This window comes from Balaenoptera acutorostrata, chromosome 6 (genome assembly GCF_949987535.1).
Source record: "Balaenoptera acutorostrata chromosome 6, mBalAcu1.1, whole genome shotgun sequence".
Taxonomy (NCBI): Eukaryota; Metazoa; Chordata; class Mammalia; order Artiodactyla; family Balaenopteridae; genus Balaenoptera; species Balaenoptera acutorostrata.
Genome location: NC_080069.1, coordinates 97,928,064 through 97,954,886, shown reverse-complemented (window position 1 = coordinate 97,954,886; position 26,823 = coordinate 97,928,064). Strand labels below are relative to the sequence as shown.

At 34.0% G+C, this 26,823-nt stretch overlaps 1 protein-coding gene across 6 annotated transcripts in view; it reads right to left on the bottom strand.

Annotated features, from left to right (window-relative positions):
- FSD1L (fibronectin type III and SPRY domain containing 1 like) overlaps positions 1–26,823 on the bottom strand; it is a 66,727-nt gene that overhangs the window by 22,861 nt on the left and 17,043 nt on the right. For all 6 annotated transcript variants that reach the window (XM_007178263.2, XM_007178266.2, XM_007178264.2 and 3 more), the window contains exons 4-8: positions 19,822–19,923; positions 12,044–12,066; positions 6,584–6,705; positions 1,860–2,069; positions 557–655 (exon numbers count right to left, since the gene is read on the bottom strand). In XM_007178263.2, coding sequence (XP_007178325.1) covers positions 557–655; positions 1,860–2,069; positions 6,584–6,705; positions 12,044–12,066; positions 19,822–19,923 — 556 coding nt within the window. The remainder of the gene's footprint in view (positions 1–556; positions 656–1,859; positions 2,070–6,583; positions 6,706–12,043; positions 12,067–19,821; positions 19,924–26,823) is intronic.

The window sequence follows — 26,823 nt, the reverse complement described above, 5'->3', positions numbered from 1 at the left end:
TTCACTTTCTTCACCTGAAAAATGGATATCAATAATATCTATTCTACTGATCTCTCAAGATGGTTTCAATGATCAAATGAAGACTTGTGAGCTTTGTAAACATTAATAAAATATATAAATGTTAATTTCTACAATAAGATTTTAGAATACAAAAAGAAGCTGAACTAAACTGAATACATACTTCCCCATTATTGAGTCATAATCCATTCTCTGGGAAAACTCTGAGAAAACTTCAGTCATGCGAATGTATTTATACTAGACTGAAATTTGTAAAGTAAGTATGCATGAGAGAACATAACACCATCATCAGTCTATTTTACCCATCTGAAACCACGGTAAAAGAAAAACTAATGAAAACCACTACTGTAGTCCTAATTTTCCCATCTTAAAATTCCTCCTGTTGAGAATTCCTTTGCAGGGTGGGTGGGAGGAAGGGGGGGGGGATCAAGGTGGGGAAGGAAGGCAACTATACATGAAATGTTTCCTGTCACGAAGTCTGGAATAATGACTGATGTCAAGTTCTGTTTCATGCTGTACAAGTAGCTACTGATCTTACCTTTGGTCTCTAGAGTCACTGGATCAGAATACTCTCCAGCCACAGCCTTGTTACAAGCCCGCACTCTGAAATTCATATACTTTGAATCAAACTTTAGGCCTGAAAAAATGAAAAATGGCTTTCAGATATGAAAAGTAAAGGAATCTACTCCAAAAGTATGAGTATGAACCATTAAACAGACATTTTTCCCTCCCTGAAACTATCTTTTTACTCAGGAAGGGTACAAATTTATGTTAAAAGGGTGATAATGCCTGAAATAAGAGAAGTCATGATTTATCTATTATTTTCTTCAAAATAAATTATACAGTTTGTCACTGGGCTTTTTAAACCTAGCAATAAAAAGATACTCTCAAGCCTCATTATAAGTAAGGTTTCATTCATGGAGAGACACTACAGTTTAAAATACCATATTCAATTTCTGGAAAGTAGACACTAGAGAATTTTTATACTTATGACACATTGTTTCATACGTGAAAAATGAATTTACAGAGAAAGTGAAGCATAAGGATTAATAGCAAAACTCTGAAGTCAGTCAGGTCTAGATTAAAATCTCAATCCAAAAATGACTAGCTACGGGACCTTCCACAACTTGACGGGGCCACAGTTTTGTGTCTGTTAAAATAGAAAAGAGAAAACCAACCTCTTCACCGTAAAGACTAAATGAGAGGTATTGTACTGATTAAATGAGATGTACTGTGTAATACACTTCAGCCCAGCTCCTGACAAATGGTAAGTGCTCAGTAATGGTAACGTTAGTAATGTTACTGCTCACATAAAACAAATATTGAACAACTCAGGCAACATTTGGCCATTTCAAATACCCAAAGTCCCCTATACATGGAGATATGTTTTTAAAGACTATCAAAAGGCCAACACACAAATTTCTAATACCAAGTCATAGCTTAACTTTAAGTATTATCATGAAGGTTATCAAAAAAGGGTAAAGGCAAGTCTTTACAGTATCACTGAAATGCCGGGTAGTGTATACATCTAGAAAATTGACAGCTTTTTTTATTGTTAGAAAACCAAGGTAAAAATTGAATGTCACTCTGAAATACAGTTTCCAGAACATCCCTTCATGTTTGTTTTAAATACACTGTTTTACCAGATTGCAAATATCCAGAAGTAATTAAAATGAAGGTTTTCTTGATATTTTAAGAGAAATTCATTTCCATGATAAATATACAAAAAGTCAGCTTGGGTAAAGAAACTTAATAACTTCATCTTTTAATGTAATTCAAAATATTTTTCACAATTACATCTATCTTCTGAGAATGAGATTCATGAAATGCAGTCATCTTACCTGATAGTGTATATTCAGTACCCTTAATATTATCAATTATCTCCCAGCATCGCTCATCCTTTACACGTGGAAGTCCATCAAAATTAGTTTTCCTATATTCCAGTATAAAATGATCAATCTTATTATCTTCTTCTGGCATTCTCCAAGCTACTGTTACAGAATTGTCAGCCACCAAACACTCTACTGGATCTATCTCTGGAGCTTTGGGAACTGAAGGAAAAAAAAAAAGCTCGTTTCTCACTATAGTACTAATCCAGTATTTATGTTTGTCGTTCAAATTACGCTTTTCATGTCGCTTTTAAACTGTTCAATTGAATCAGGCTAAGAGAAGGGATACCTTATAAATGCAAAATAACCATTTTTCATAGCTCTGTTTTAAAATTCATATTTCAGTTTTTCATAGACTTATTCAAAGTATATTAAAACCCTAGTTAGCAAAAAGCAATTCAAACATGCTAAGAATAAAGAATCAAGAATGATTTGTTACTGCTCAACACGTTTTTAATCTGCTATTTCAAACAGCTGGAGAATATAAATTAAATCACTATTGACAAAATAAAATAACTTGCTTTGAATCCAAAGATTAAAATAATTCAAGGTATTTTCAATGTATTTAAAAAACCTAGTTTATAAAATAACTGTAATTTCTCAACACTGAACAAAAATGAACTCTGCGATCCCACAAAATATTTAAGAATTTTTAAATGTTTCTCCAAAGAGTTCTATGATTCATTAAAACAAACTGAGGTAAATGAATCACAATTAACATGAATGAACATTAATCAATTTCTTTTCCATGAAAGAGGTTTTCCATAGCTCCTCAACATTAACAGATGCTCCATTTAAATAGCAGGCTAACTGGAGAATGTGGTCCTCCAGTGATACACATGTGTCTGAAATGTGTGAAACTGCAAGTACTGTATTTAAACCTTTTGTTGCTAAAAAAAGTTTCAAAAGATTTACTCCAAGTATGTAAGGTTGGTTCAACATTCTAAACTAGTTAATGTAAGCTATCACATCAGTAGAAGAAAAATCAGATGATCAGAAGAAAAATTACATGATCATATCAATAATGGAGAAAAAAATATTTTACAAAATCCAACATTCACACATGACAAAAGCTCTCAGTAAACTAGGGAACTTTACTTGATAAAGAACATCTACAAAAAAACCTACAGTTAACATTAATGTTGAGAAAGTAGATACTTTTCTCCTAAGGCAATGACATCCCCTCTCTCCACTCCTACTCAACACTGTACTGGAAGTTCTAGCTAAATGCTGTAAGACAAGGAAAAGAAGTAAAACATATACAAATTAGGAAGGAAGAAATAAAACTGTCTTTGTTTGCTGATGACATGATTGTCTATGTAGAAAATCTCAAAGAATCAACAGAAAAACTCCTGGAACTAACAAGCTTATAGCAAGGCTGCAGGATTCAAGGGATGAACAGGCAGAGTACAAGGGAATTTTAGGGCAGTGAAACTATTCTGTATGATACGGTAGTGGTGGATACATGACATGATACATTTATCAAAAGCCGTAGAACTGTGTAACACAGAGTGAACCCTAATGTAAACTGTGGACTTTAGCTAATAATAATTTATCAATTACTACAAAAGTACTACACTAATGCAAGACATTAATAACTGCGGAAGCTGTATGTGGGGGAGGAGGGGAAGTATATGGTAACTCTCTGTATTACCTGTTCAATTTTCCATAAACCTAAACTTGTTCTAAAAAACAAAGTATTAATTTTGTAAAAAACTATAACAATAACAACAAAGGAATTCTATACATGAAAATTCAAAGCAATGTGAGACCTAATAAATAACAAAGTAAACCAAATATCTTAGATACAATAATCAAGACCAAGATGAAAGGAATTTGATATACATTTTAAATCTTCAAGCCTAACTAGTAAGAAAGGGAGGAAAGGAGAGAGGTGGGACAATTGATCTCCATTAGCTATAGTCTTCAAAGTTGAACTACTGCATGTGTGTAATTGTACAATAAATACTTGGAATCTGATATATCTTATCAGTAAGACAACAGACAAAGAAATATTTATCATTTCTCATTATGATTAATTTCCTTCATCTGTCTGTAGGGGTTTTGTCCCTATAATACATTACAGATGTTAGTCTCTTGTTACCGGAACATAAGCAATACAGACTACTATTCATTGCTATGGGAAGAGATAGAGGCATTCATAAATTTAATATGCTGTGCAGTGCCTACATGTGAGGAAGTGTAACGGCCTATGGCATGTAGTAATTTTATAGTTTTGCTGAGTTAAAACCTGTACTGAATGTCTCAAGAGGCTTGTATACAGGGAGAATCACTTAATTTGTAAGTGGGTCCAGCTAACTCCCCACTATCTATCTCCCAAATTCAGCTACCATTCCAGTAAGAATGTACTGGCAAGAAGATTCTTCTTTCTTGTGAATAATGGCCCCAGAAGAAAGCAAACTTGGGAGGGAAAAAGAAAATTTAGATAATTTAAGAGTGGTATGTCAAATATTCTATAATAACCTATATGGGAAAAGAATCTGAAAAAATGGATATATGGGTATGGATAACTGAATCACTTTGCTTTACACCTGAAACTAACACAACATTGTAAATCAACCATACCCCAATATAAAATAAAAATTAAATTTAAAAAAAAGAGTGGTAGGTCAAATTAAGAGTGACTTGGATCTGATATGTAGGAAGTTCACCCAATATTCTAAACAGAAGTAAGAGAACAGTTTCAACAAATGTGGGATAAAAGTCCAGGGGAAGATGAATGTTCGTAAACTTGTAATATAAAAATATTAGGAAAGGCAGAACTCTCTTTAGAAATGAGAATGGAAAGCAATTCACAGCAACTTCCATAAAGCAACAGTTAAATTGTGTGGACACTGGTGTAAGAATTCTGCTAATGTTTTTCTCTGCATGTGAATGTAAAAGGACAATTGACATCAACACTGCCACAAACATGTTTCTCTTCTTGGCTGCAAAGGCTCAGAAAGGATATAAACTCTAAGCTTCAATGTATAAATAATGGCTTAGAGCAGAAGAAAATGACTGTAATTATTATCATCCATCATCATCACTTACAATTTTCAGACTCAGATAAGTCCAAAACTCATTACTATACATAATTCAGTATAGAGTTGATTTTTGCAGTGTTTACAGAAGGAATTATTAAGGGATGAAGGTATTCATTTTTAAGTTAATCTGATTGGATCTTATAGGAAATCTTTATGCTATAGCAGAATACAAAAAATTAGTAATATGAATTCACCTTTCATAAATTTTAACAACCTATTATACCTTCCTTCAGGATGAAACTCCTCCACAAAAGGATTTCTTGCTTTTCATTATACCTCATTCCTTCAGACTGTCTTAACAGTTTGCAAAAGAGGAAATCCTAACTGTGCATGCAATCTACTTGACTGTACGGCAGACATGGCCTTGGTTTGTTAAGCCATCACTAAAAATCCAAGAGAAGGAAAGTAATGGTGAGAGGACTACTTTTTTAGTAGTTTTTTTTTTTTTAAATCAAACTACTACTACTCATGTGTATATTCACAATCTACCACTCCTGACTCTCCTTCTGAATTGAGTAGTAGTGTGAAAGAAAATATAATGGTTAGGAATTCTGAAAGGCCAATTTACAGACCACTGACAAGTATGTATACTTCCTTCCTCTACAACTATGATTCCTTCTCTCATCTTTTCCTTCTCTAAACTCCTCTAGAACTTCTGATCTATACCACACAAGTTAATACTTCACTTGTACTACCATTACTAGTTCCATTATAGTTTCATGACTACTAACTTTGTCTTTCCAATCATATTCTAAAGTCCTGGACCAAATCTTCAGAGAAGAAAAGAATGGTTTCATATGATCAACATTCTCTACTCAAAAACAGCTAACCTCCAAAAACCATAAGCCTGTAAGTAAAACACTTCGCTTTCAAGAGATTTCCTGATCCCCCAAATCACCAAGTCCAAATTGTTTTAGCTATCAATTTAACCACATTACTTGATGTTAGTAAAAAGAGAGTAATGACCGGAAGGTCCTTACCTGGCTCTTTCACACCTGTGGACAATAACTTGGGACTCAATTTCAAATGGTTCTGACTGCTGGAATACCCTCATACTAATACTCTACTAAACCAATGTTAACACATTATTACTGGAAATAAAATTCCATCTGAACCAGCAACCACCACAATAATGGTAATAATAACCGTTAACATTCACTGCGTGTTACTATGTGCCAGGTACTATTTCAAGTGCGTTAGAGGTCTCAATTCATTTAATCCTTATAAAAACCCCAGAAGGAAAACATCACATTTTAAAGATGAAGAAAATGAGGGAGAGTTAAATAACTTGTTAAGGCTACACAGCAAGTAAGTGGTAGCCAGGATGCAAATCTAGAAGTCTGGCCCCACGACTCACTGTGAACCACCATGGCATATTGCTTCTCTCTGCCAAACTAGCAACAGAAGGTATCCCTTTCTGGGATTCTTAAAATGGAATCTTTACTATCAGTAAAATAATTCTCTAAAAATAAAGACTAGCAAATTCAGTTATTCCTTAGCTGAATGAAGAAAAAAAAAATCACACTATACTTCCTTAATATTTACATTCTAATGTTCATTACAGAAAAATCTTGAAGGAAAAAAAAGGTTTTATAAATAACTTTATATGTAACACATGTACTAACTTACCTGGCAAAAACTTCAAAGTTTGCAGTATCTGTCTTTCCTGAGAAAAATCCACCATTAAATGAGTCATGTTGTCACTGACCTTTGGTTTCAAAGAAAGGCGAAAAGCTGAAGCCATTGTCACTCTACAGAAAACACAAACATAAACATTCTTTTAAAAATAAAAGAATGGGAAGTATCGTATCCTATTTAACTTATAAAACGAACAGATAGAACTTACTTTGCTCTAGTGATTTCAGAAGCTATTAACAAAGGTAATAAAACTAAATAGAAATTTGCTTTTAGATCTTTTGAAAATTAACTTAATAAAAAACTGTAAAATGTTTTTAAATTTAAAGACATTTAAGATAACCTTTAAAGAACTTTCCTCCAGCCAGTTTTATAAAATTGCATAAAATTACAAATAACTCAAGAGACAAATATCCAAGATAAATCATCTTTAACAGACCCAACAGTCATCTGAACCTCTGTACACTCAATCTGATTTCCTGATGCCAGCCTCACTCCTTTTCATATGCCAAATAATGAACTGTAAATATACCCTGATTCAAACATTCTGCCTAGTTGTCACAGCTATTCCATGTGTCCTTAAATAAAAGTAGAGGTACACTGACCAAATACTGCATAGCTTGGTAGCTGCTATAGGCCATGGATGAGAAAGGAGAGAAGTAAAATTACAATTTTGAATACCATGCTAGTAGGTATCACTCTGATGTATCAACATCAGCTGAATGGAAGGAGACAAGAAGAAACAGCCTTGTGAAACCATATGCCATGGAAATAATAGAAACTCAATAAATATATTTTAGATGAATGTGGTATACAAAACAAAAAAAGAAAGAAGCCATACCAGACATCATTTTACCCAAAGCAGGGGGAAACTGTCTGTCAATTAAAACTAGAGATTAAAAGAAATTCTCATATTCTATTCATTTGTTATTTTATCTCAAATTTCAATTTTTCATATTACAGTAGATTTCCACATGGATCACAAAGTAACTCTCCTTATTATCTTTGGTCAAAGAATGACACAAAAATGCTACTCATGAATGTTGTCCTCCTAGTACAGAATTTGGCAGAGGACGTAAATAGAGCTGCAGGAACAAAGGGAATACCAGGCCTAGTCATTCAGATCTACCAAACTACCCTAAAGATCAATGGTATGAGAGGTATCAAACATGTTGCTGTATTCAGTTACTTGGGGATGAAAAATGTCACACTGTTGCTGTATTCAGTCATTTTCTTTCATCTTAAAACTAGGAAAGTAGTCACTTTAGTAGTAACAAAGAGTGAACAACAGCTGATCAATTTATCAAGAAGAAAGTGCTATGAAAAAATGCTCATCATCGCTAATTATTAGAAAAACGCAAATCAAAACTACAATGAGGCACCACCTCACACTGGTCAGAATAGCCATCATTAAAAGTCTACAAATAACAAGTGCTGGAGAGGGTGTGGAGAAAAGGGAACCCTCCTACACTGCTGGTGTGAATGTAAATTGGTGCAGCCACTATGGAGAACCGTATAGAGGTTCCTCAAAAAACTAAAAATAGAGTTGCCATATGATTCAGCAATTTTGCTCGTGGGCATGCATCTGGACAAAACTATAATTCAAAAAGATACGTGCACCTCTATGTTCATGGCAGCACTATTCACAATAGCCAAGTCTTGGAAACAACCTAAATGTCCGTTGACAAATGAAAGGATAAAGACGATATGGTACATGTATGCAATGGAATAGTACTCAGACATAAAAAAAGCACGAAATAATGCCATTTGCAGCAACATGGATGGAACTAGAGATTATCATACTAAGCGAAGTAAGTCAGAGAGAAAAAAATACCATATGATATCACTTATATGTGGAATCTAAAATATGACACAAATGAACTTACCTACAAAACAGAAATAGACACACAGAGAGAACAGACTTGTGGTTGTCAAGGGGGAGAAGGGGTTGTGGAGGGATGGAGTGGGAATTCGGGGTTAGCAGATACAAACTATTATATATATCAATAGAATGGATAAACAACAAGGTCCTACTGTATAGCACAGGAACTACCTTCAATATCCTGTGATAAACCATACGGAAAAGAATATAAAAAAAGAATATATATATGTATAAATGAATCACTTTGCTGTACAGCAGAAATTAACACAACATTGTAAATCAACAACACTTTAATTTAAAAAAAAAAAAGGAAGTGCTATACTAAAAAACAATTTATGGAGAAGGGAACTCACACTTAACTGAATGCCAAGTATAACGCTGAGCATTTCACACATTATTACTTTAAGCTCTTGGTTCTCAATAATAAAATTTCAGATTACATTAATAAGAAGTTAGGAACAAAGGCTAAATCTTACATATGTTGCTCTTGACAGTCCCAAGTATCTTTTGATTTAAAGACTTCTTAAAGAGCTATATTCAGATAGGTACTTGGTAAATGCCCACTGAATCAATGAACATGTTTGAACTTACTTGGTTGCTTCGAAACCTGATGATTTAAAAGTTTGTTGAGAACTGCTGAGAAAAATATCTGAAAGTATTTTAAGGAATTTAAACCTGAAACTTTATCTGTAAAACTTGATTTAACCATTATGGCCTCTCCTGTGATAAACCATAATGGAAAATAATATTTCAAAATGTATACGTCTATGTATACCTGAATTACTTTGCTGTACAGCAGAAATTAACACAACATTGTAAATCAACTATACTTCAATTTAAAAAAAAACCAACAAATAAAAGCTTAGTATGTACACTCTTCAAGATAAATCTGGGGGGAAAATATCACTATGGCCTCAAAGAAAAATTATATCCCCTAAAGATATATCAGAAAGGTCTATCAAAGCCTAAAAAAAGAATAATGACCTTTATTTTCTAGACAATGAAAATTTCAGTCTCCATAAATCAAGTTAGATGTACAACAATGCTATAATTTTCCAAAAGACTGAACTTTTTATTTTTAAACTGAATATATTTAGACAACTGTGCCTCAAAGCCCAAACTAACAACCTAAAATCCACAGATAATTCTCTACATTACAGGATCCATGTGGTTAGGAATGTTTTAATTCACCTTGCCCATTTTTTTTTTTTTACTGGAGTATAATTGCTTCACAATGTTGTGTTAGTTTCTGCTGTACAATGAAGTGAATCAGCTGTATGTATACATATATCCCCTCCCTTTTGGACTCCCCTCGCCCAACCATCCCACCCGTCTAGGTCATCACAGAGCACCAAGCTGAGCTCCTTGTGCTTTATAGCAAGTTCCCACCTGCTATCTATTTTACAGATGGTAGTGTATTTATGTCAAACCTAATCTCCCAATTCATCCCACCCTACCCTTCACCCCTGTGTCCACACGTCCATTCTCTACGTCTGCGTTTCTCTTCCTGCCCTGCAAAGAGGTTCATATTACCATTTTTCTAGATTCCACATATAAGCGTTAATATATGATATTTGTTTTTCTCTTTCTGACTTACTTCACTCTGTATGAAAGTCTCTAGGTCCAGCCACATCTCTACAAATGACCAGATTTCGTTCCTTTTTATGGCTGAGTAATATTCCATCGTATATATGTATCATTAGGTTCATTTCTAATAGTACAAGCTGAACACAAGGATCTCTTCCTCCTAGTTTTATTTTTGCAAAGAGAAAATAACTGCAAGGTTTCTCTCAAAGTCTTTGGATGGCTCAAAGCCTGATTAGGAAGTGACTTCTAATCCAGAAAATCATGGACCAGAGCAGGATTTTGTGCAGTAGGTGGCTAAACAGAAGAATACTCTAGCCAGGGTGGAAGATGGATTACTTATAGCAAATTCCAGCACACATAACCCACATATACCTTATCCAGAAAACTGACCTACCTAGCATCCATTCCTCATACAGCCAACACTTTTCACTTTCAAACTCTCATAATCTCCTTTCTACATCCAGGATTTATAAGAATGATCCAAGTCTTTAAACACTCCCTGGTATAAAATATAAGAAAAATACTGTATAGCACAGGGAACTCTACTCAATACTCTGCAATGACCTACATGGGAATAGAACCTAAAAAAGAGTGGATGTATGTATATGTATAACTGATTCACTCTGCTGTACAGCAGAAACTAACACAACATTGTAAATCAACTATATTCCAATAAAAATTAATTTAAAAAATAAAATATGCAAAAAATAGAAAAATTAATATTTGTGTTAAGAATGCTGACTGCCATGTGAATCTTGCCTCTAGTCAAATAAAAGCCCACTAGAAAAACACAAGAGTTGAAGTCTTCAGCCAGGATTAACAATAGCAACACTGGTTTTCACATAATACATACAGAATAATTTTGTGAATTATCTGATGAATAATTTAATCTAGGACTCAAGAGTGGTGCTTTGAAGAGCTGTGCCTTTCAGAGAATTTCATTTTCCTCAAATGAAGAAAGCTTAAGTGATAATTTCACTACAGTCAATGCTTAGTGACTAGCCAAGCAGATCAAAACCATCCCTTCTGTGATAACCCAATCCAAAATTGCCAACAGCTCTTTTAGCCCTTTTGTATATTCATTACAGCAAGTACTAAATTACCTGTGCTAATCCTGGCTCTACCAATGGTAAAGGCCTTTAAGCCAAAGTCTATCATCATTTTCTTTAATTTTCTCCTCCCACAAACTAAACAGTAGGGGCATTAGAAATAGAGGTGGCACCAGGAACAAGATGGAATGAGAATACAAAGGTGTTAAACAGGAGAGCAGTGAAGCAGGAGAGCAATAGTTCTTTTTTTGTGTGTGTGGCTTTTAAGGACTTTATTGACCCAGTAGGTCCAGTAGGTTGAGTCCAAGTAGTACATCTGAGACACAGATCACAAACATAACGAGTTATCATCAGGCTGGCTTTTGTGGTGGTGGTTGTGATACCGACCAGGGTTCTTGGCCTTCCACACCCCCCCCACCCCCCACCCCCGAGCAATAGAAATTGACTAGAGGCCAGACAAGAAATTCAGGCAAGGCTTTATTAGGGCTGCGCCAGCTGCAGGAGGGAGCAAAAAAGGAGAGCTTTAGCTTCCGAGGAACGATATAAGGCTGTAACTTCTCATAAAATAAGACACGCTTATATTCGTAAAATTTAAGAACAACAAAAAATGCATTCAGGAATATATATGTTTTTAATTATTCAAAATGGTTCCCCAACTACTAGCATAGCTAATTAAGAACTGTACTAAAACTATATTATACCAGAAATGAAATTCTTTTGGAAGTACATAATTGTCAATAACTATGTTTTTAAAAAATCTTGCTGATATACTGTTTATTCCGGAATATATGCAGAAGACTTTTTCTCTTTTGTTTTTTGCACTTCGCCATTAGGTATATTTATTTTAACTAATGAGATTCTAATAAGAAACTTCTTGAATTTCATTTCTGACTTCAATGTTGATACTTAAATAAAAATGTAGGTTTTATACCATACCTATCCTTGATCTGTCTGGCAGCCTTGGAGCAAATCAGGGAGAAGAGAAAGAAGGCAGTTAGTGCTTTTCATGCAAGTTTCAATGGCAGTGACATGCAAGAAAAGTTAGGATAAAAACCCTGAAATAGATTAGTTCATATTCACCAAAACATAAATTACAAGAAATCTGTACAGTTCACATCAGCTTGCATAATGTGATGTTAGAACTATAGTTGGAAATCCAGTCCCTATAAATCACCTTAAAATAAGGAGGAAAATTTAACACTTCAAACTAATTCCAGATGACTATAAATGTTTTTTCTTACCTTAAGATATCAACACACACCTCCACTTTCATTCAGTCTGACACTCTTCAACTAGAACAATCAATCTCCTTCATGGGGCACACATTTCTATGCATTCTGATGGTTTTCTTATACATTTCAAATCTGCTCTTCAATTTTTCTTCAGAGATCTCTTTCACCACTTCATAATGGTTCTTCCAAGTTTTCTCTACTTGCCTTCACTGGGCAAGGACTTTGTATTCTGAGAGCTTGCCTGCTAACATATAAAACTAGGCTGCAGTTCTACAATCCTTTACCCCAAAAAATGAAGTTGTAATGGCAAAAATTCAGACAAGGAGAAACCAAAGAAACACTTCTAGCAATAGGGTCTTTCCCTCAGATGACTTCATAGAAGCTGCCAACTTAAACCTACGCTACTTAAGATATCTTTTGTTTGTTTGTTTGTTTTGAGAATGCTAGCACAAGTTTAGGAAGAGGGCACAGCTATTACTCGGTGCTGTATGTCACAGAAAAATGATGAAAAATACATGCAGAAACTGCTGTCCCCTTTAAATTTACATACCATATAATAGGTCCAACAAAAGGTTTTTTCCCCACACTGACCATCATAATTAACAACACATCTAATGTAGAACATGGCTATTATGCTTGATATTCTAACCCCAGTGTCTAGCATAAAGCTTGGCACATAGTAATATTTAATAACTACTAAAGTTAATTGAACATTAATTAGATGTATTCAGCAATGTTTCTGTTGTCTCTCTTCTTCAGTTCTAATATTGTTCTTACTTGGTATTGGTCATTTTTATACCCATCCTAAAATATTCTGGTCTGCACACCTGTCTACACAAAAAGAACAGAATTGAGATTTAGAAAATGAGCACATCACAGCACTATCATAATCAATTCCATGACCTTGTATACTAATCATTCCATTTGGTCCTTAATGCTTCTAAAGATGCATTCCAAGCTCCAAATACTACAGCAAACAACCCAATTCTGTGGCATCTATAATACGTGCCTTAAGTCATACATAAAAGTACAAAGCACCTACTTTGGTACTAGGAATAAGAAATGTTAAAGAAAGTCAATTACATGTACATCTGAAACTAATATTGTATGTTGAATTTACCTTTAAAAAGTTAATTACACTGATTTTTTAAAAATTATTGTCATTATAGCTAGAATTATAACCAAAGATTTTCATACAAGTGTGAAAGGAGGGGAAAAGGAGACTCGACTCTGCACTTGATGTTTCTTTACACATGGAGAAAAGTGCCACTAGCCTTACTCTCTATTCCCTCATTTTCTCCTGGGAAGACGATATGACTTAATCCGATTATGAGTCTGGAAGGACAAACTAGAAATAAGTAGCTCAGCACCTTTCCCTCTTTCTGGCAGCTTGCTTGCCCACAGAGAACATATATTCTATATTCGGTTCTTTCCCTCTATTCAGTAAGTTTCATTGAAACAGGCTCCTCTCACACACAAAGACCTGAGGTAGCCCTGTACTTACATCCCTGGGTGGGGTAAGTCTGTCTACTTCTAGGATTCAATATTAGGAAGTGTGCCCATTGATATAAGCCAAATTCTCCAATATCATTTTATTTGGCCTCTTATCAACTTTATTGTTTTGTCTTATTTCCCAATTGGTTTAGAACTTGGTTAAAGGAATGTTACTTACCAGTCACTCCCAAATAACCCAACAATATAAAGACCATTACTGTTTTTAAAACTGACCATAATGATTCAATTTTGTGTCTAGTATTAATTTAGTAAGGTGCCATTTTTTTTAGTGCATCTGTGTGCAAGTGTGCACATGTACACACGCATGTAAAGCTTTCATGTTATTGTTTAATATACTAGGCTGTTCATGACAAACCAGAAAATAAATAGATGAAAAGCCATATAATCTAGGAAAAATTGTTGCCCCATGTATTTATATATATAAATACACCCAGTTGGTAAAACTGGAGACCCTCCATGGTTCCTCTTTCATTTAGGTTCAAATTTTATAGTATATATACTGTATAAATGCAGGAGGGGTTGAAGAAGTTATACTGTGCAATGAGAAAAGGATAGAAAGTCTCAAATTATGCAGGTATTTCAATAAAAGGGCCCAACTTCAAGAAATGTCTTTAATTGGACAATAGATTGTTTAATTTTTTTCTGGAATTTCTTCTCCCAAAGCAGAAAGCTGTCCAAAAGATACACATTAATATGTTGCTTGATTCCTCTAAGTTTCAGTTTCAAGAGTGATGCATTTTTGTCAATTAAACATCTCTACTTAATGAGTACCACCTGATCCCAGGATTTACCACTGCTCTGTCTCCAATACATTTATTTGTATCTACATAATACCACTTCATGAATTATGAAGAGGTCTCAGTGAATACTTAGATTTTTAGGTTATGACAGTGTACACTATTGGAAAGCCTTCAAGAAACATTAGTCATATTACTTTGCTCAACATCACTATTTTCTATTTCAATTTCAATCACTATTTCGATTTCAATATTCTACTGAAATCCTGTTTGCCAACAATTCATTTCTCTCTATTATCATCAGAGATGGCTCCTTTCTCTCTATTATCATCAGAGATGGCTCCTTTCTCTCTCTCTCTGAGATTCCCTTCCTCCATCTCTCAAATGTTATTTAAAATAAATCCTACAATTCTGACCCTTTATTTTACCAGTTATGTGAATCTGTCACCTGAGACCAAACTTCCTTAAATAAAACTGTAATAATAATGGAGGAGTAATCACAAATGGTTCTTTATCACTACCAATTAAATAGAAAGTATTTAAACCAGATCTTTTCCCAATCTGCAATGAGTAGATATAGAAACTACTTTCCTCAGTGAATTTATTTCAGCCCTTTGAAGATTAAGGTCTTATTGTTTCTATATTTCTTCTTAATATCTTCATTTTTCTCCTTTTATAGAAAGACATTAGAAGCAAAGTACTCTAAAATAGTTCCATATATGGAGGAGCTAATTAAATAGTCTTTCCTAAACACAATTAAAATAGGAATAATAAAGAAGTTTTAGATCTTGCTTACTGTACTCAATGAATCATTTACCCAAACAGAACAAAATCTGAGATTTCCAAATTTCTTCCCAACCAGCAGAAATTTTTAAACTTTTTAAAAATAAGGAGCATTAGACCAAGTTTTAAGAGCTCTGAGTTTCAGCCCATCACATTAACCAGCAAGTCACTTAACTCTTTTAGGACTCAATTATCTCATCTATAAAATGATGAGCACAATGATATCTTTGAACCTTAAACTCCATCCTAAGCCATCTTATGTGTAGATAATGACTTTTTAAAATTATCTAAAATAAATTAAACATTTTAACAATCTAATTCTCCAAAATACAGGCTGAAATGGAGAAAGGTAGCAAGGGAAAAGTTAGTTAAAATCAGAGCACTGATAAACAGGAACAAAAGTAAGAATATATCTGTTTCTGAATGATAACTGCTGAGAGAAAAATATACTAACATTGTCAAAACAATGAATGTAGCAAAGGCTAGATGTCACATTTTCAGGAGAAGATTTATCTTGATTTTGATTTGCAGTAAAGTCCAATAGAGTTCATAGTAAAAATGTGAATGCCACACAACACTGAGGAAACTTTTCAAGTTATGTCTCTATGTTCACATTGTTTCATACTTAAGATTATCCTATTAGATTTGGGACAGATAATTTTGCGATCTTTCCTTGAGACAATCTGAAAATGACTAGGGGGCAAATATTTAATACTTTTTACAATATAATACTGAGACTTCTACCTTCACCCCAAAAATACCATACTAAGGAATAACTTGGGAAATGAAGGGGACTCAGTCAGAGAGAGTAAATAAGAGACCGTTTCAAAGTGCAATTTTCCCTTAGGCAAAAAATACTAGATTTCAAAAAAAATTACTGCATACTGGTTGATTCCAAACATTAGAAGTTTTGTATTTCCTATACATATATTTATCTGTTTATAAAAAGCACTATTTTCCAAAAACATGATCATTTAAAAGTCTTCTTCACAAAACCCTAGTAAATAACTTGAAATAAACATGGAATACAGTACCACATACATCTGTACTCTATGACTAAGTACATTTATATAATAGGAGACTGCATTTCTATAAGACATAAACACTTACAAACGAAGTAAAGGTGAAAAATTATAGTTTGAGCTATTCTTAAATATTTAGACTTGTTTTTAAACTGCCTTCATAACTGAAACATTCATGCTTTTTTTTTTTTTGGCCACACCGAGCAGCTTGCAGGATCTTAGTTCCCTGACTAGGGATCGAACCCATGCCCCGTGAAATGGAAGCACAGAGTCCTAACCACTGGACCGCCAGGGAATTCCCTCATGCTTTTGTTGATGGTCCTCTCCTCTCCCAGAATTCCTGACTGCAGCCACAGAAGCAGTTTCTGCCAGTACTACTTCTGCTCCCTTGAAGATACTGAGTGAGCTTCCACCCCTCTCCTTATTTGCTCCTTCCAGAGGTCAGAGATTGACACCTGCTGAATAATATTCTAATGGTGAGTTACTGTGAGTCAGAAGTTGGAAATACACAAAATCCTTTCTCCCTTTTCATCTGTGATCTAATCTAGAAGACTGTTTCCCTTTCACCTTACTCTGTACTTTTTTCTCCAGTGTAAGCACCTGTGGGCAGGTAACCAATTCCCTCCCTCCTTGTCTGACAACTGAGTTATGTGTGGCAAGATTGGGATGAAGTGGTTAGTTATATTGACTTGGAAAATGTCCCATAAACTCAGCTCTTTTCATAGGTAAAATTCAAGTTCTAAATTCGGAGGAGAGGGGGAGTTGGTGGGAATATTAATTTTGCTAAGGGATCCATGCAGTGTTCTGCAGGCCAGTTATTAGCAGAAAAACCAAGTCTGCTGGGGCTTTGGCTACTTGTTCATCCAGAAATAAAGCTAATGATCCAGAACTCATTTGCTGGTGATCTTCCTGCATATATTTACTATCAACCAAACTTCTAACAGTTAAAAAAAATTAGTGAAAATTTATTCTAAAATCCTTTTCCATTTGTGCTATTTTTACTTGTTCACTTTCAGACTGTCTAATGCTGGTAAATAATTAGCATAGCTTTGTGTTCAATTCTCATGCTGATGTACTGCAACATGATCACTTAAATATTAGTATTTAAAATACTCTTTTTGAAGATAATGAAGTCTAAAAAGACTCATGGCCTAGATTTCAGCCTACAATATTTTTTGTCCCCGTGAGTTATTCATATTAATCTGCTTTAATCACTTTAATATGAGATATTTGCAAATAATATACATTAAAAGAATTGTTTCCAAATATCTAACAATATACTCCTAGTCCAATAATTAATCTTCCAAGTCATCTTTCCCTACTCTGTCAGCAATTAGGTATCTGAGGCAAGCCTGGAGTCCATGCAGCTGGTTAGGAAAGTACATTTAGTTTTTGACTTGGAATCAAAACATTATCTGGATACTATTTGGATATACTAAGAAAATAATTGCAAGTAACTCTCAGTTAAGCATTTTTCTTGAACAATAAACTCAGATTTCTGGCTAGGAAACACTGACAAATAATTCATTTCAACACATCTCCAAAGGGATCAAGCTACTAGGAAGTATTGCAAAATGCTGGAAGACAAGACCAAAATAGTAAGATAAGAAGCAAAGTGGCACATGAAGAAAATATATTAAACCACAAGGTGATTTATTTTATCAGAACCTTTCCAATTTACAGTATACTGGAAACAAGTTTTAACAAAGCTGGAAAGAACAAAGGAGAGAGAAAGAGAGAACAGAATCTTTTGAGAGGAAGAAAGGACTCTGAAAATGTCAATAGAAAGAGAAACTTGGGAGAAACAAACTTTTATCAGTTTTTCCAAGCATCAGGTCCTATTTAAATTCAACTGGATTCAAGCTATTTTTGAGTACTATGTCCACATTTTATAGTTTTCCTATCTTCTTCCACTCTCAGGTACTCAGCTGTTAATTCTTGCTGCTATGATTATGCCTGTCATTAACAGCTGCCCTACTCCACTAGAAGGGGAATCTGTTGACAACCAGGAAACAAAAAGGAAAAAAACCGAAAAACTTAGTAGTACCATGTACATACTAATAGTCAACAGATTCTGAGACACTATCATGAATAGAAGATATTAACTCCCACTCATGAACTGTGCGACACTGATTCTGCTGACTCAGACATCTTTTGCTTTCTGCATGTTTTTTTGGCTATGTTCCAGATATTTGAGGTTATCACATAAATGCCCTCTGAATAGGTGACATATCTATACTTTCAGAATAATTTAAAGTATGATACTATTCCCTCATAATTCCTTTATATAATAAGTCTTACAAAGTGCAAAGATGAATTTTCTTACAACCAACATCCAAATTCAAGAATTAATTAGTTAACTCGTTTACAGCAAAAGAAATTTCCATCCATTTAGTCAAAAGGAATTAATTTTTAAAGTTCATTTTCAAGATGCAGGGATTTAAGTCAGCAAATGTTATCTTCTCAAGGAAGTTTCTTCTACCCTCAAGTTCATAGAAAAATCATAAAATGAAATCACTGGTGGGCACACATGGATTATAAAGCTACCTTTCAAGCAGCTCACTACACAGTCCACAAAGACCAAGAAAATATCAAACTCAAATATCTTATCTTGATAAGACTACTTCACAGTATATATTTTACTAATTATATAGCTTTATTTCACACTCTTTCATGCCATTTTCTATACAGTCTACATACTTATTCTATATCAAATATCAAATGATTTGATAAACTGGCAATCATTTAAAAATGACTCTACTTAAAGTAAGAGTAAGAATCTAGAATTCAGAATCTCTTAAACACCAGGATCTAGGTTAAAACATTAGCAGTCTTCTTGCTCTACTATTTGTATCTTCACACCAAATATACCCCTTAGGGACCTACATTTTCATATTTTAATAAAGCATTCAAACAATTACTTAAGCTGAACACTGGGGCATTTAATAACAAATTTAGTAAGTTTCACAATGCTTTCATATGCATCAAGTGACAATGTTTCCCCAATCAGCTCACTGAAAGGAACACCAACTTAGATTTTTATGAATGTTAATAGCAATATCAATCTCCTTTCCTTAGTTATAAAATGTTTATAACAAAGGTATGACTCAGCTAAAGTATACAAGTACCTTTAAAATAAATGACCAAGGGGGAAGTAACTGAAAAAAAGCATAACGTCATTCATCTGAATTGAGCATTAAACAAATAATTAATTTGTTCGTGACCCCAATGACACACACTTCTAAGTATATGCTTTGGAATAAATGAACAGCTAGCATTTTACTTAACAAGAACTGCCAAGCCTTTTCTAGTATCAGAAATGACTGAATGAATCCAAAATCAAACGGGAAAACACCATTTTCTTTTAAACAAAACTTTCCTTTTTAAGTGGATTAGTTTAATTTTTTTGGTTAGTTTTTTGGTACCTTTGAAAATTCTTCAGGTTCCTTTATATCTAATGACCTTGCTGCAAATTCTAGTAGTTCTTCCGAGTTCTCCAGGGCATTATTACATTGACTAAGCTGACTCTAAAAATAATAATAACAAAAAATCATTAAAATAGAATTTCCTATTGTCATCAGAATCTTAAATATATATTGTTACAATGAATGTTACAATCTTAATAGCAATAATTGAACAAACATTTTAGAGAGGTACTGAAGCAAGGTAATCACTAGTCATATATATAACAAATTTTAATTATCTTAACCTGTCCATAATTTGTCCGGAACAGCTTAATTACATACAGATAAAGATATACTCATCATTTAAAAACAAAAAAGAAAACAAAGCAATTATAAATGGTTGGGGTCAAATTTATTTAAAGATTCTTCTCAATCAGGTAGTCAGAAAATTTAAAGTAAAATATCAAAAGAATCCACCTGCAGGCAACATCCTCTATAATGAAGACAAAATTTCTTGATGATATTTAATTAAGCTAAAGTTCATGAATCAAGTTACAGGTACATTCAGTTGAGCACAATCTTAGTACTCCACTTATCACATTACTCAAGTAATACATACTCCTATAAATGCTAATTTACAGTTTCCAAAACTGGATAACACAGGAAGTGCCTAGATTTCAAAAAAATCAAATAGGAACAAAAAATGGTAACTGTTACAGTGATAAGCTCTGTTATAGTGATGTGTTAATTTCACCTAACACAACCTTTCTTATTCAGTTCTTTCTCTCCCCTCCCCTCCCCCCTTCTCTCACATTATCATTTGTAGATTTAAAACTAAGCCTAGTTATGTGAAAATATTGTTAGTGATACCTTTAAACAAAGAAACGGACCCATTTCTAAGCTTTTAAATGTATCCAAGATTCTTCTTCAGAATATTTATTAATATCTATTCCATATTCAAATCTACTTAATTTTCCCTTCTGATACAAACTAAAGATAAACTACATCTGATTTTATTGGTTTCTGATGTGTCCTGTTTTACTTTGGAAAAGTAGAATAGTTCAGTCATAGTTTGGATTAGAATAGGTTTTCATGTGTCATTCTAAGAACCTAACTACAATTTCATAAAAATACTGCTCTTCCTATGAGTAAGCCTCTTAAGAGTTTCAAAGAATTAACAAACCACCATTTGAAATAGAGCTTTATAAAAGCAAAATCACTGAGAATAAGATGGTAGGTATAAATGGTCCATACAGGATCACTAGGGCAGAGTAAGTTAATGTAGTATAAAGGTAAAAAATACCAAGAAGAATAAATATCTCAAGGAACTATTAAAGTAAAAAAAAACCAATCTGAAGTCAAAGTTTGAAAAAAAATATCTTATTCTAAGAAAATGCTATAAATTTGCTTTGAAGTCAAGAGGGAAAGCAAAAAAAAAAAGGGAGAACAAAGGATTACAACTTAAAGAGCACTTAGTTATTCAGAGGAATTATTAAAATACCTTAATAAAAACAACGTGCTATTGAGTTTGTGAACCCAAAGAAAGAACAGAGATGCTCTATTAACTCCAAATAAAGAAATGGAATCAGTAGCCAAGTTGTGATTCTTTTTAATACTTGGTTTTTAAACTACCCCAAGAAAGCTTTATGGTTTGAGATCACCATAGGTTTTCCTTTGAACCATAACACAAGAACATACTGAAGAATGAAGTTATGTTCACTAAGCTTACATCTCAATAACTTAAGAGTTTTATTTTACAACCTACTGTCCCCTCAATATCCCATGCTCTCCCCTAGATAACCATTTATATTAAAAAACTGTGAAAGGAGCTTCCCTGGTGGCGCAGTGGTTAAGAATCTGCCTGCCAATGCACAGGACACAGGTTCGAGCCCTGGTCCGGGAAGATTCCACATGCCGTGGAGCAACTAAGCCCGTGCGCCACAACTACTGAGCCTGCACTCTAGAGCCCATGAGCCACAACTACTAAGCCTGCGTGCTGCAACTACTGAAGCCCACGTGCCTAGAGCCTTGCTCCGTAACAAGAGAAGACACCGCAATGAGAAGCCCACGCACTGCAACGAAGAGCAGCCCCTGCTCACCTCAACTAGAGAAAGCCCGCACACAGCAACGAAGACCCAGTGCAGCCAAAAATAAATATAAATAAATAAATAAATAATTTTATTTTTAAAAAATACATTTAAAAAAACTGAAAATTTTTGTGCCATTGAGAAGAAAAGTCAAGTACTAAGAATCACAAAGGATAATAAAAGGATGGAAAAAATGGAATCGCTATAAAAAATGAAGATCTGAAATGATGATAAGGAAGAAAAGATGGTGTTAACATCTCTGCAGTCACCACTTCCAAAGAGTATTTAGAACTCTGTTCCTCTCATTTTCTGCAACATTTTGAATCCCCCATCAATATTCAACAGCTAATGGTGAATTTGATAGAATACTTGATCAAAAAATCAGAGTAACATCATCTCATTTAAAAAGAGCCCAAATGCAGTTTGCATGGAAGACTTCCACGAATCAGATCAGTTGCAAAAATAATAATAATAATTATGTTCATTAGCATTGTAATTAAGAGTCACAAAACCCAAAGTGGACAAACTTCATCTAAGACTCCATGAGAAAAAAAGGTTAAATAAATTTATATGACCCAATTATTCATTACTGGGAATTTAGCCAATAACTAGAAATATAAATTCAATAGTTTACAAGAGCAATAAATGCAGCCTGTTTTAAGATGAGCACTATAGATTTTACGTGTGCACACATATACCTAGCTCTGTATAGGGCTGCCAGAAAGTAAGTTCTGATATGAAAATATCACACTTCTTCTAGAAGTCAAAGGACATATTTTAAACCAAAAATCCACAATGGATAGAGAGTACCTAATTCTGAAAATCTCAAACATCTTGACTTAAGGACAGCACACCTAAATATCAAAATCCACATGCCATGACATGAATATTAGATCTCTCCTCCAAATCAGCAGTGACTTGGCTTAAAGATGATTCTAAGACTCTTCTAGACTTTTAATCTTTGATTATCTTAACAACTGAACTGCCTCTTACCTGGAATACCCTCTCTTCCCTTTATTAAGTAAGCTCTTCCCTCCCTCAAAGTGTTTCAAATCAGTTTCTAAGAATTGCTCCTGAACTCAATTCCCTTCATGATCCCTCTGCATTATATACAGCTGTAGAGTGTTTACATTAACATTATTCTTAAATCGGTTATATCTTACATACATTTTTGCTTACTCTTATAAATTCTAATCTCTTTGGCAAAAGAATTTGATTGTCCTTTCTTCTGCATTTCTTGCAAATTACCCTCCATGAGAATGTGAAATGCATGAGGGCAGGAACTGTTTTGCTCACTACTACTTACTCTAAATCCAGCATAGCCTAACTCAAATTTTACTGAATGAATGCATAAAATCTTGATACTGGCAATCAAATATTATCACTGACTTCCCCATAAATTATTAAGGTAGCTTCTCAAATATGAATTTTGAACATTAAAAGATGTGGAACATTCTAAGGTTTTTCAAATTCTTTTATGACTCTAAACTATCTTTAGTGTAAGCATAACAGGACATAATGAAGATGATAAAATAATTTTTAAAAATCCAATGATAATTATGACTTCAATGTCTAATAATGCATTTCTAAAGCTATTATCATATGAGCTTGGTTTCCAGTGTATGTGAATTTTGAGGAGAGGAAGAAAGGGAAAAGTAGAGAAAAGGACCTAAGAGAAGCTAGTCAACTGCCATTATTTAAAACCTAGCAATATAATAAGATATGTGAATAATATGGGACAAGGAGGAAGTATTTTTCCTCCTTGGAAAAGTTTCTACTCTAATGAAGGGTGTTAACCGTTCAATCTTATTTAGCCAATTGCAAGGTTTTTTGTTTTTGTTTTTGTTTTGTTTTGTTTTGTTTTGTTTTTTGGCCACGCAGCATGGCTTGCAGGATCTCAGTGCCCCGACCAGGGACTGAACCCAGGCCACGGCAGTGAAAGCCTGGAATCCTAACCACTAAGCCACTAGGGAACTCCCCAGTTGCAAGTTTTTAAAACTGTGTCTATTGGCTGCTTCTAGCTTCCCTATTAACAATGCCAGAAAAATAAACTGCATGCATAGTTAAGCAGAAAGAAGGCGCCAACAAAAAAAGGCACCAACCAGGTATTTGAAACTTACAGGTAAGAGAGAAGAAAAATAATAGTAGCAGCACTGGAGCATCACTCACTCCAGGGATGGTTAAAGGTGGCAGATAAAAATTGATAATGCACATTCAATATGCATGAGATTTTTGTCACCTGATGGGAAGAGGAAAATGTAGGAGAAAAAATATGACTCATGACCATTTTGGTAGCAAGTTTAATATGTGGTATAGGCCAGGCTGACAGAAATGGTGTCTGGTGAATACAATGAAGATAATTAGAGCTGCTCTGGCAGAGAAAAAGTATGGGGAGGGAGAAGGGAAGGTTAGAGATTAAGTAACTGAACGCTTAAAGGGTATACCAAACTGGTGCTATGAAGAAGGATTTGGGCCCAAGACAGAACAGAAATCTCCACAGGATGAGTCATGGGTGAGATCTTCAGAAGATGCTGAGTTTTCCTTTATTCTCCAATATTGCTTTTTTAAATGAATGAATTTCTTATTTATTGAAATTTATGGATACTTTATGACTAAACTAATTACCTTTAAATGATTTAAGTACAGTTGGCTCTTGAACAATGGGGGGGTTAATCCATATATAACTTAGAGTTGACCCTCCATATCTGTGGTTCTTCTGCATCCACGATTCAACCAACCACAGACTGTATGGTACTGTAGTATTTACTATTGAAAAATATCAGTGTATAAGTGGACCCTCACAGTTCAAACCCACGTTGTTCAACTGCAATACAATTCCTACCTCCTAAATATAAACAACAAATCTCAACCTGGGAAGAATGGACAGATTTGAAAGGGTATTTAATACTGGGAAATTGTGTGTGTACAGCATGTTTGTAAGAGAAAGATAACATTTGTATTCTTCCATAGCTTTCAGATTCTCAAAGACATCTGTGACCAAAACAGCACACAAAAATCAGTTGCATTTATATATATGAACAATGAACAATCCAAAAAGGAAATTAAGAAAACAATCCCATTTAGGGACCTAATGAAACTTAAAAGCTTTTGCACAGCAAAGGCAACCATAAACAAGATGAAAAGACAACCCTCAGAATGGGAGAAAATATTTGCAAACGAATCAACGAACAAAGGATTAATCTCCAAAATATATAAACAGCTCATGCAGCTCAATATTAAAAAAAAAAAAACAAATAAAAAATGGGCAGAAGACTTAAGTAGACATTTCTCCAAAGAAGACATACAGATGGCCAAGAGGCACATGAAAAGCTGCTCAACATCACTAATTATTAGAGAAATGCAAATCAAAACTACAATGAGGTATCACCTCACACCAGTTAGAATGGGCATCATCAGAAAATCTACTAACAACAAATGCTGGAGAGGGTGTGGAGAAAAGGGAACCCTCTTGCACTGTTGGTGGGAATGTAAATTGATACAACCACTATAGAGAACAGTATGGAGGGTCCTTAAAAAGCTAAAAATAGAATTACCATATGACCCAGCAATCCCACTACTGGGCATATACCCTGAGAAAACCATAATTCAAAAAGACACATGCACCCCAATGTTCATTGCAGCACTATTTACAATAGTCAGGTCATGGAAGCAACCTAAGTGTCCATCGACAGACAAATGGATAAAGAAGCTGTGGTACATATATACAGTGGAATATCAGCCATAAAAAGGAACGAAATTTGGTCATTTGTAGAGACGTGGATGGACCTAGAGACTGTCATACAGAGTGAAGTAAGTCAGAAAGAGAAAAACAAATATCGTCTATTAACGCATATATGTGGAATCTAGAAAAACGGTACAGATGAACTGGTTTGCAAGACACAGATGTACAGAACAAACATATGGACAACCAAGGGGGGAAAGGGGGGGGTAGTGGTGGTGGTGGTGGCGATGGGATGAATTGGGAGATTGGGATTGACATATATACACTAATATGTATAAAACAGATAACTAATAAGAACCTGCTGTATAAAAAAAATAAATAAAATTCAAAATTCGGAAAAAAAAAATAAATAAATAAAATCAACAAGTCAAGCATACCAATACCAAAAAAGGGAAAGAACATAAAAGATAATTCATAAATGGCAAAAATATCAAGAAGCATGTTAAAATATTCAACCTAATAATGAAGGAACTTCAAATAATAACATGCTTTCCTCCCTCCATTTAGTTGGTAGAAATTTAAAAAAAAATACATCCTTACCCAGCAGTGAAAAGATCGTTTTTGCATCTTGTTCATGGAGGGTAAAGGAATACAACCATTTTGGAAGACAACATGGTAGTATAAAGAACACGAAAAATGTTGTTTAATCTTGATGAAATCATCAGAGATGTCCACAAAAATACAAAATACTTGTACAACATGGAGCTACTTACAGTAGCAAAAAACAGAATAACTAGATACCTAACTATAGGGAATTGGTTTAACAAATTTTGGTAGGTAATATTAAGAAGAATGTTTTCAAAGACTTTTCAATGGCATGGGAAAATGTACCTGGCATAATAAGTGATTAAAAAGCCAGGTTAAAAATTATACATAAGATATTAATTTATTAAAAATGCCCCTATATATGTGTATTATATATGTATATTTAAATGTATATTTCAAAAAAGAAAAAAATAGTGACTATTTCTGAGTGACAGGACTATGGATGATCTTTATTTTCTATTTTATAATTTTTCTAAATTTTCCATATGAACAATAAATATTATTCCTTTGTAAAAAAAAAAGAAAAAAGAAAACAATCCCATTTACAATAACACCAAAAAGAATGAAATACTTTGCAGTAAATTTAACCAAGGAGGCAAAAGACCTATTCACTGAACACTACAAAACACTGCTGAAAGAAATTAAAGA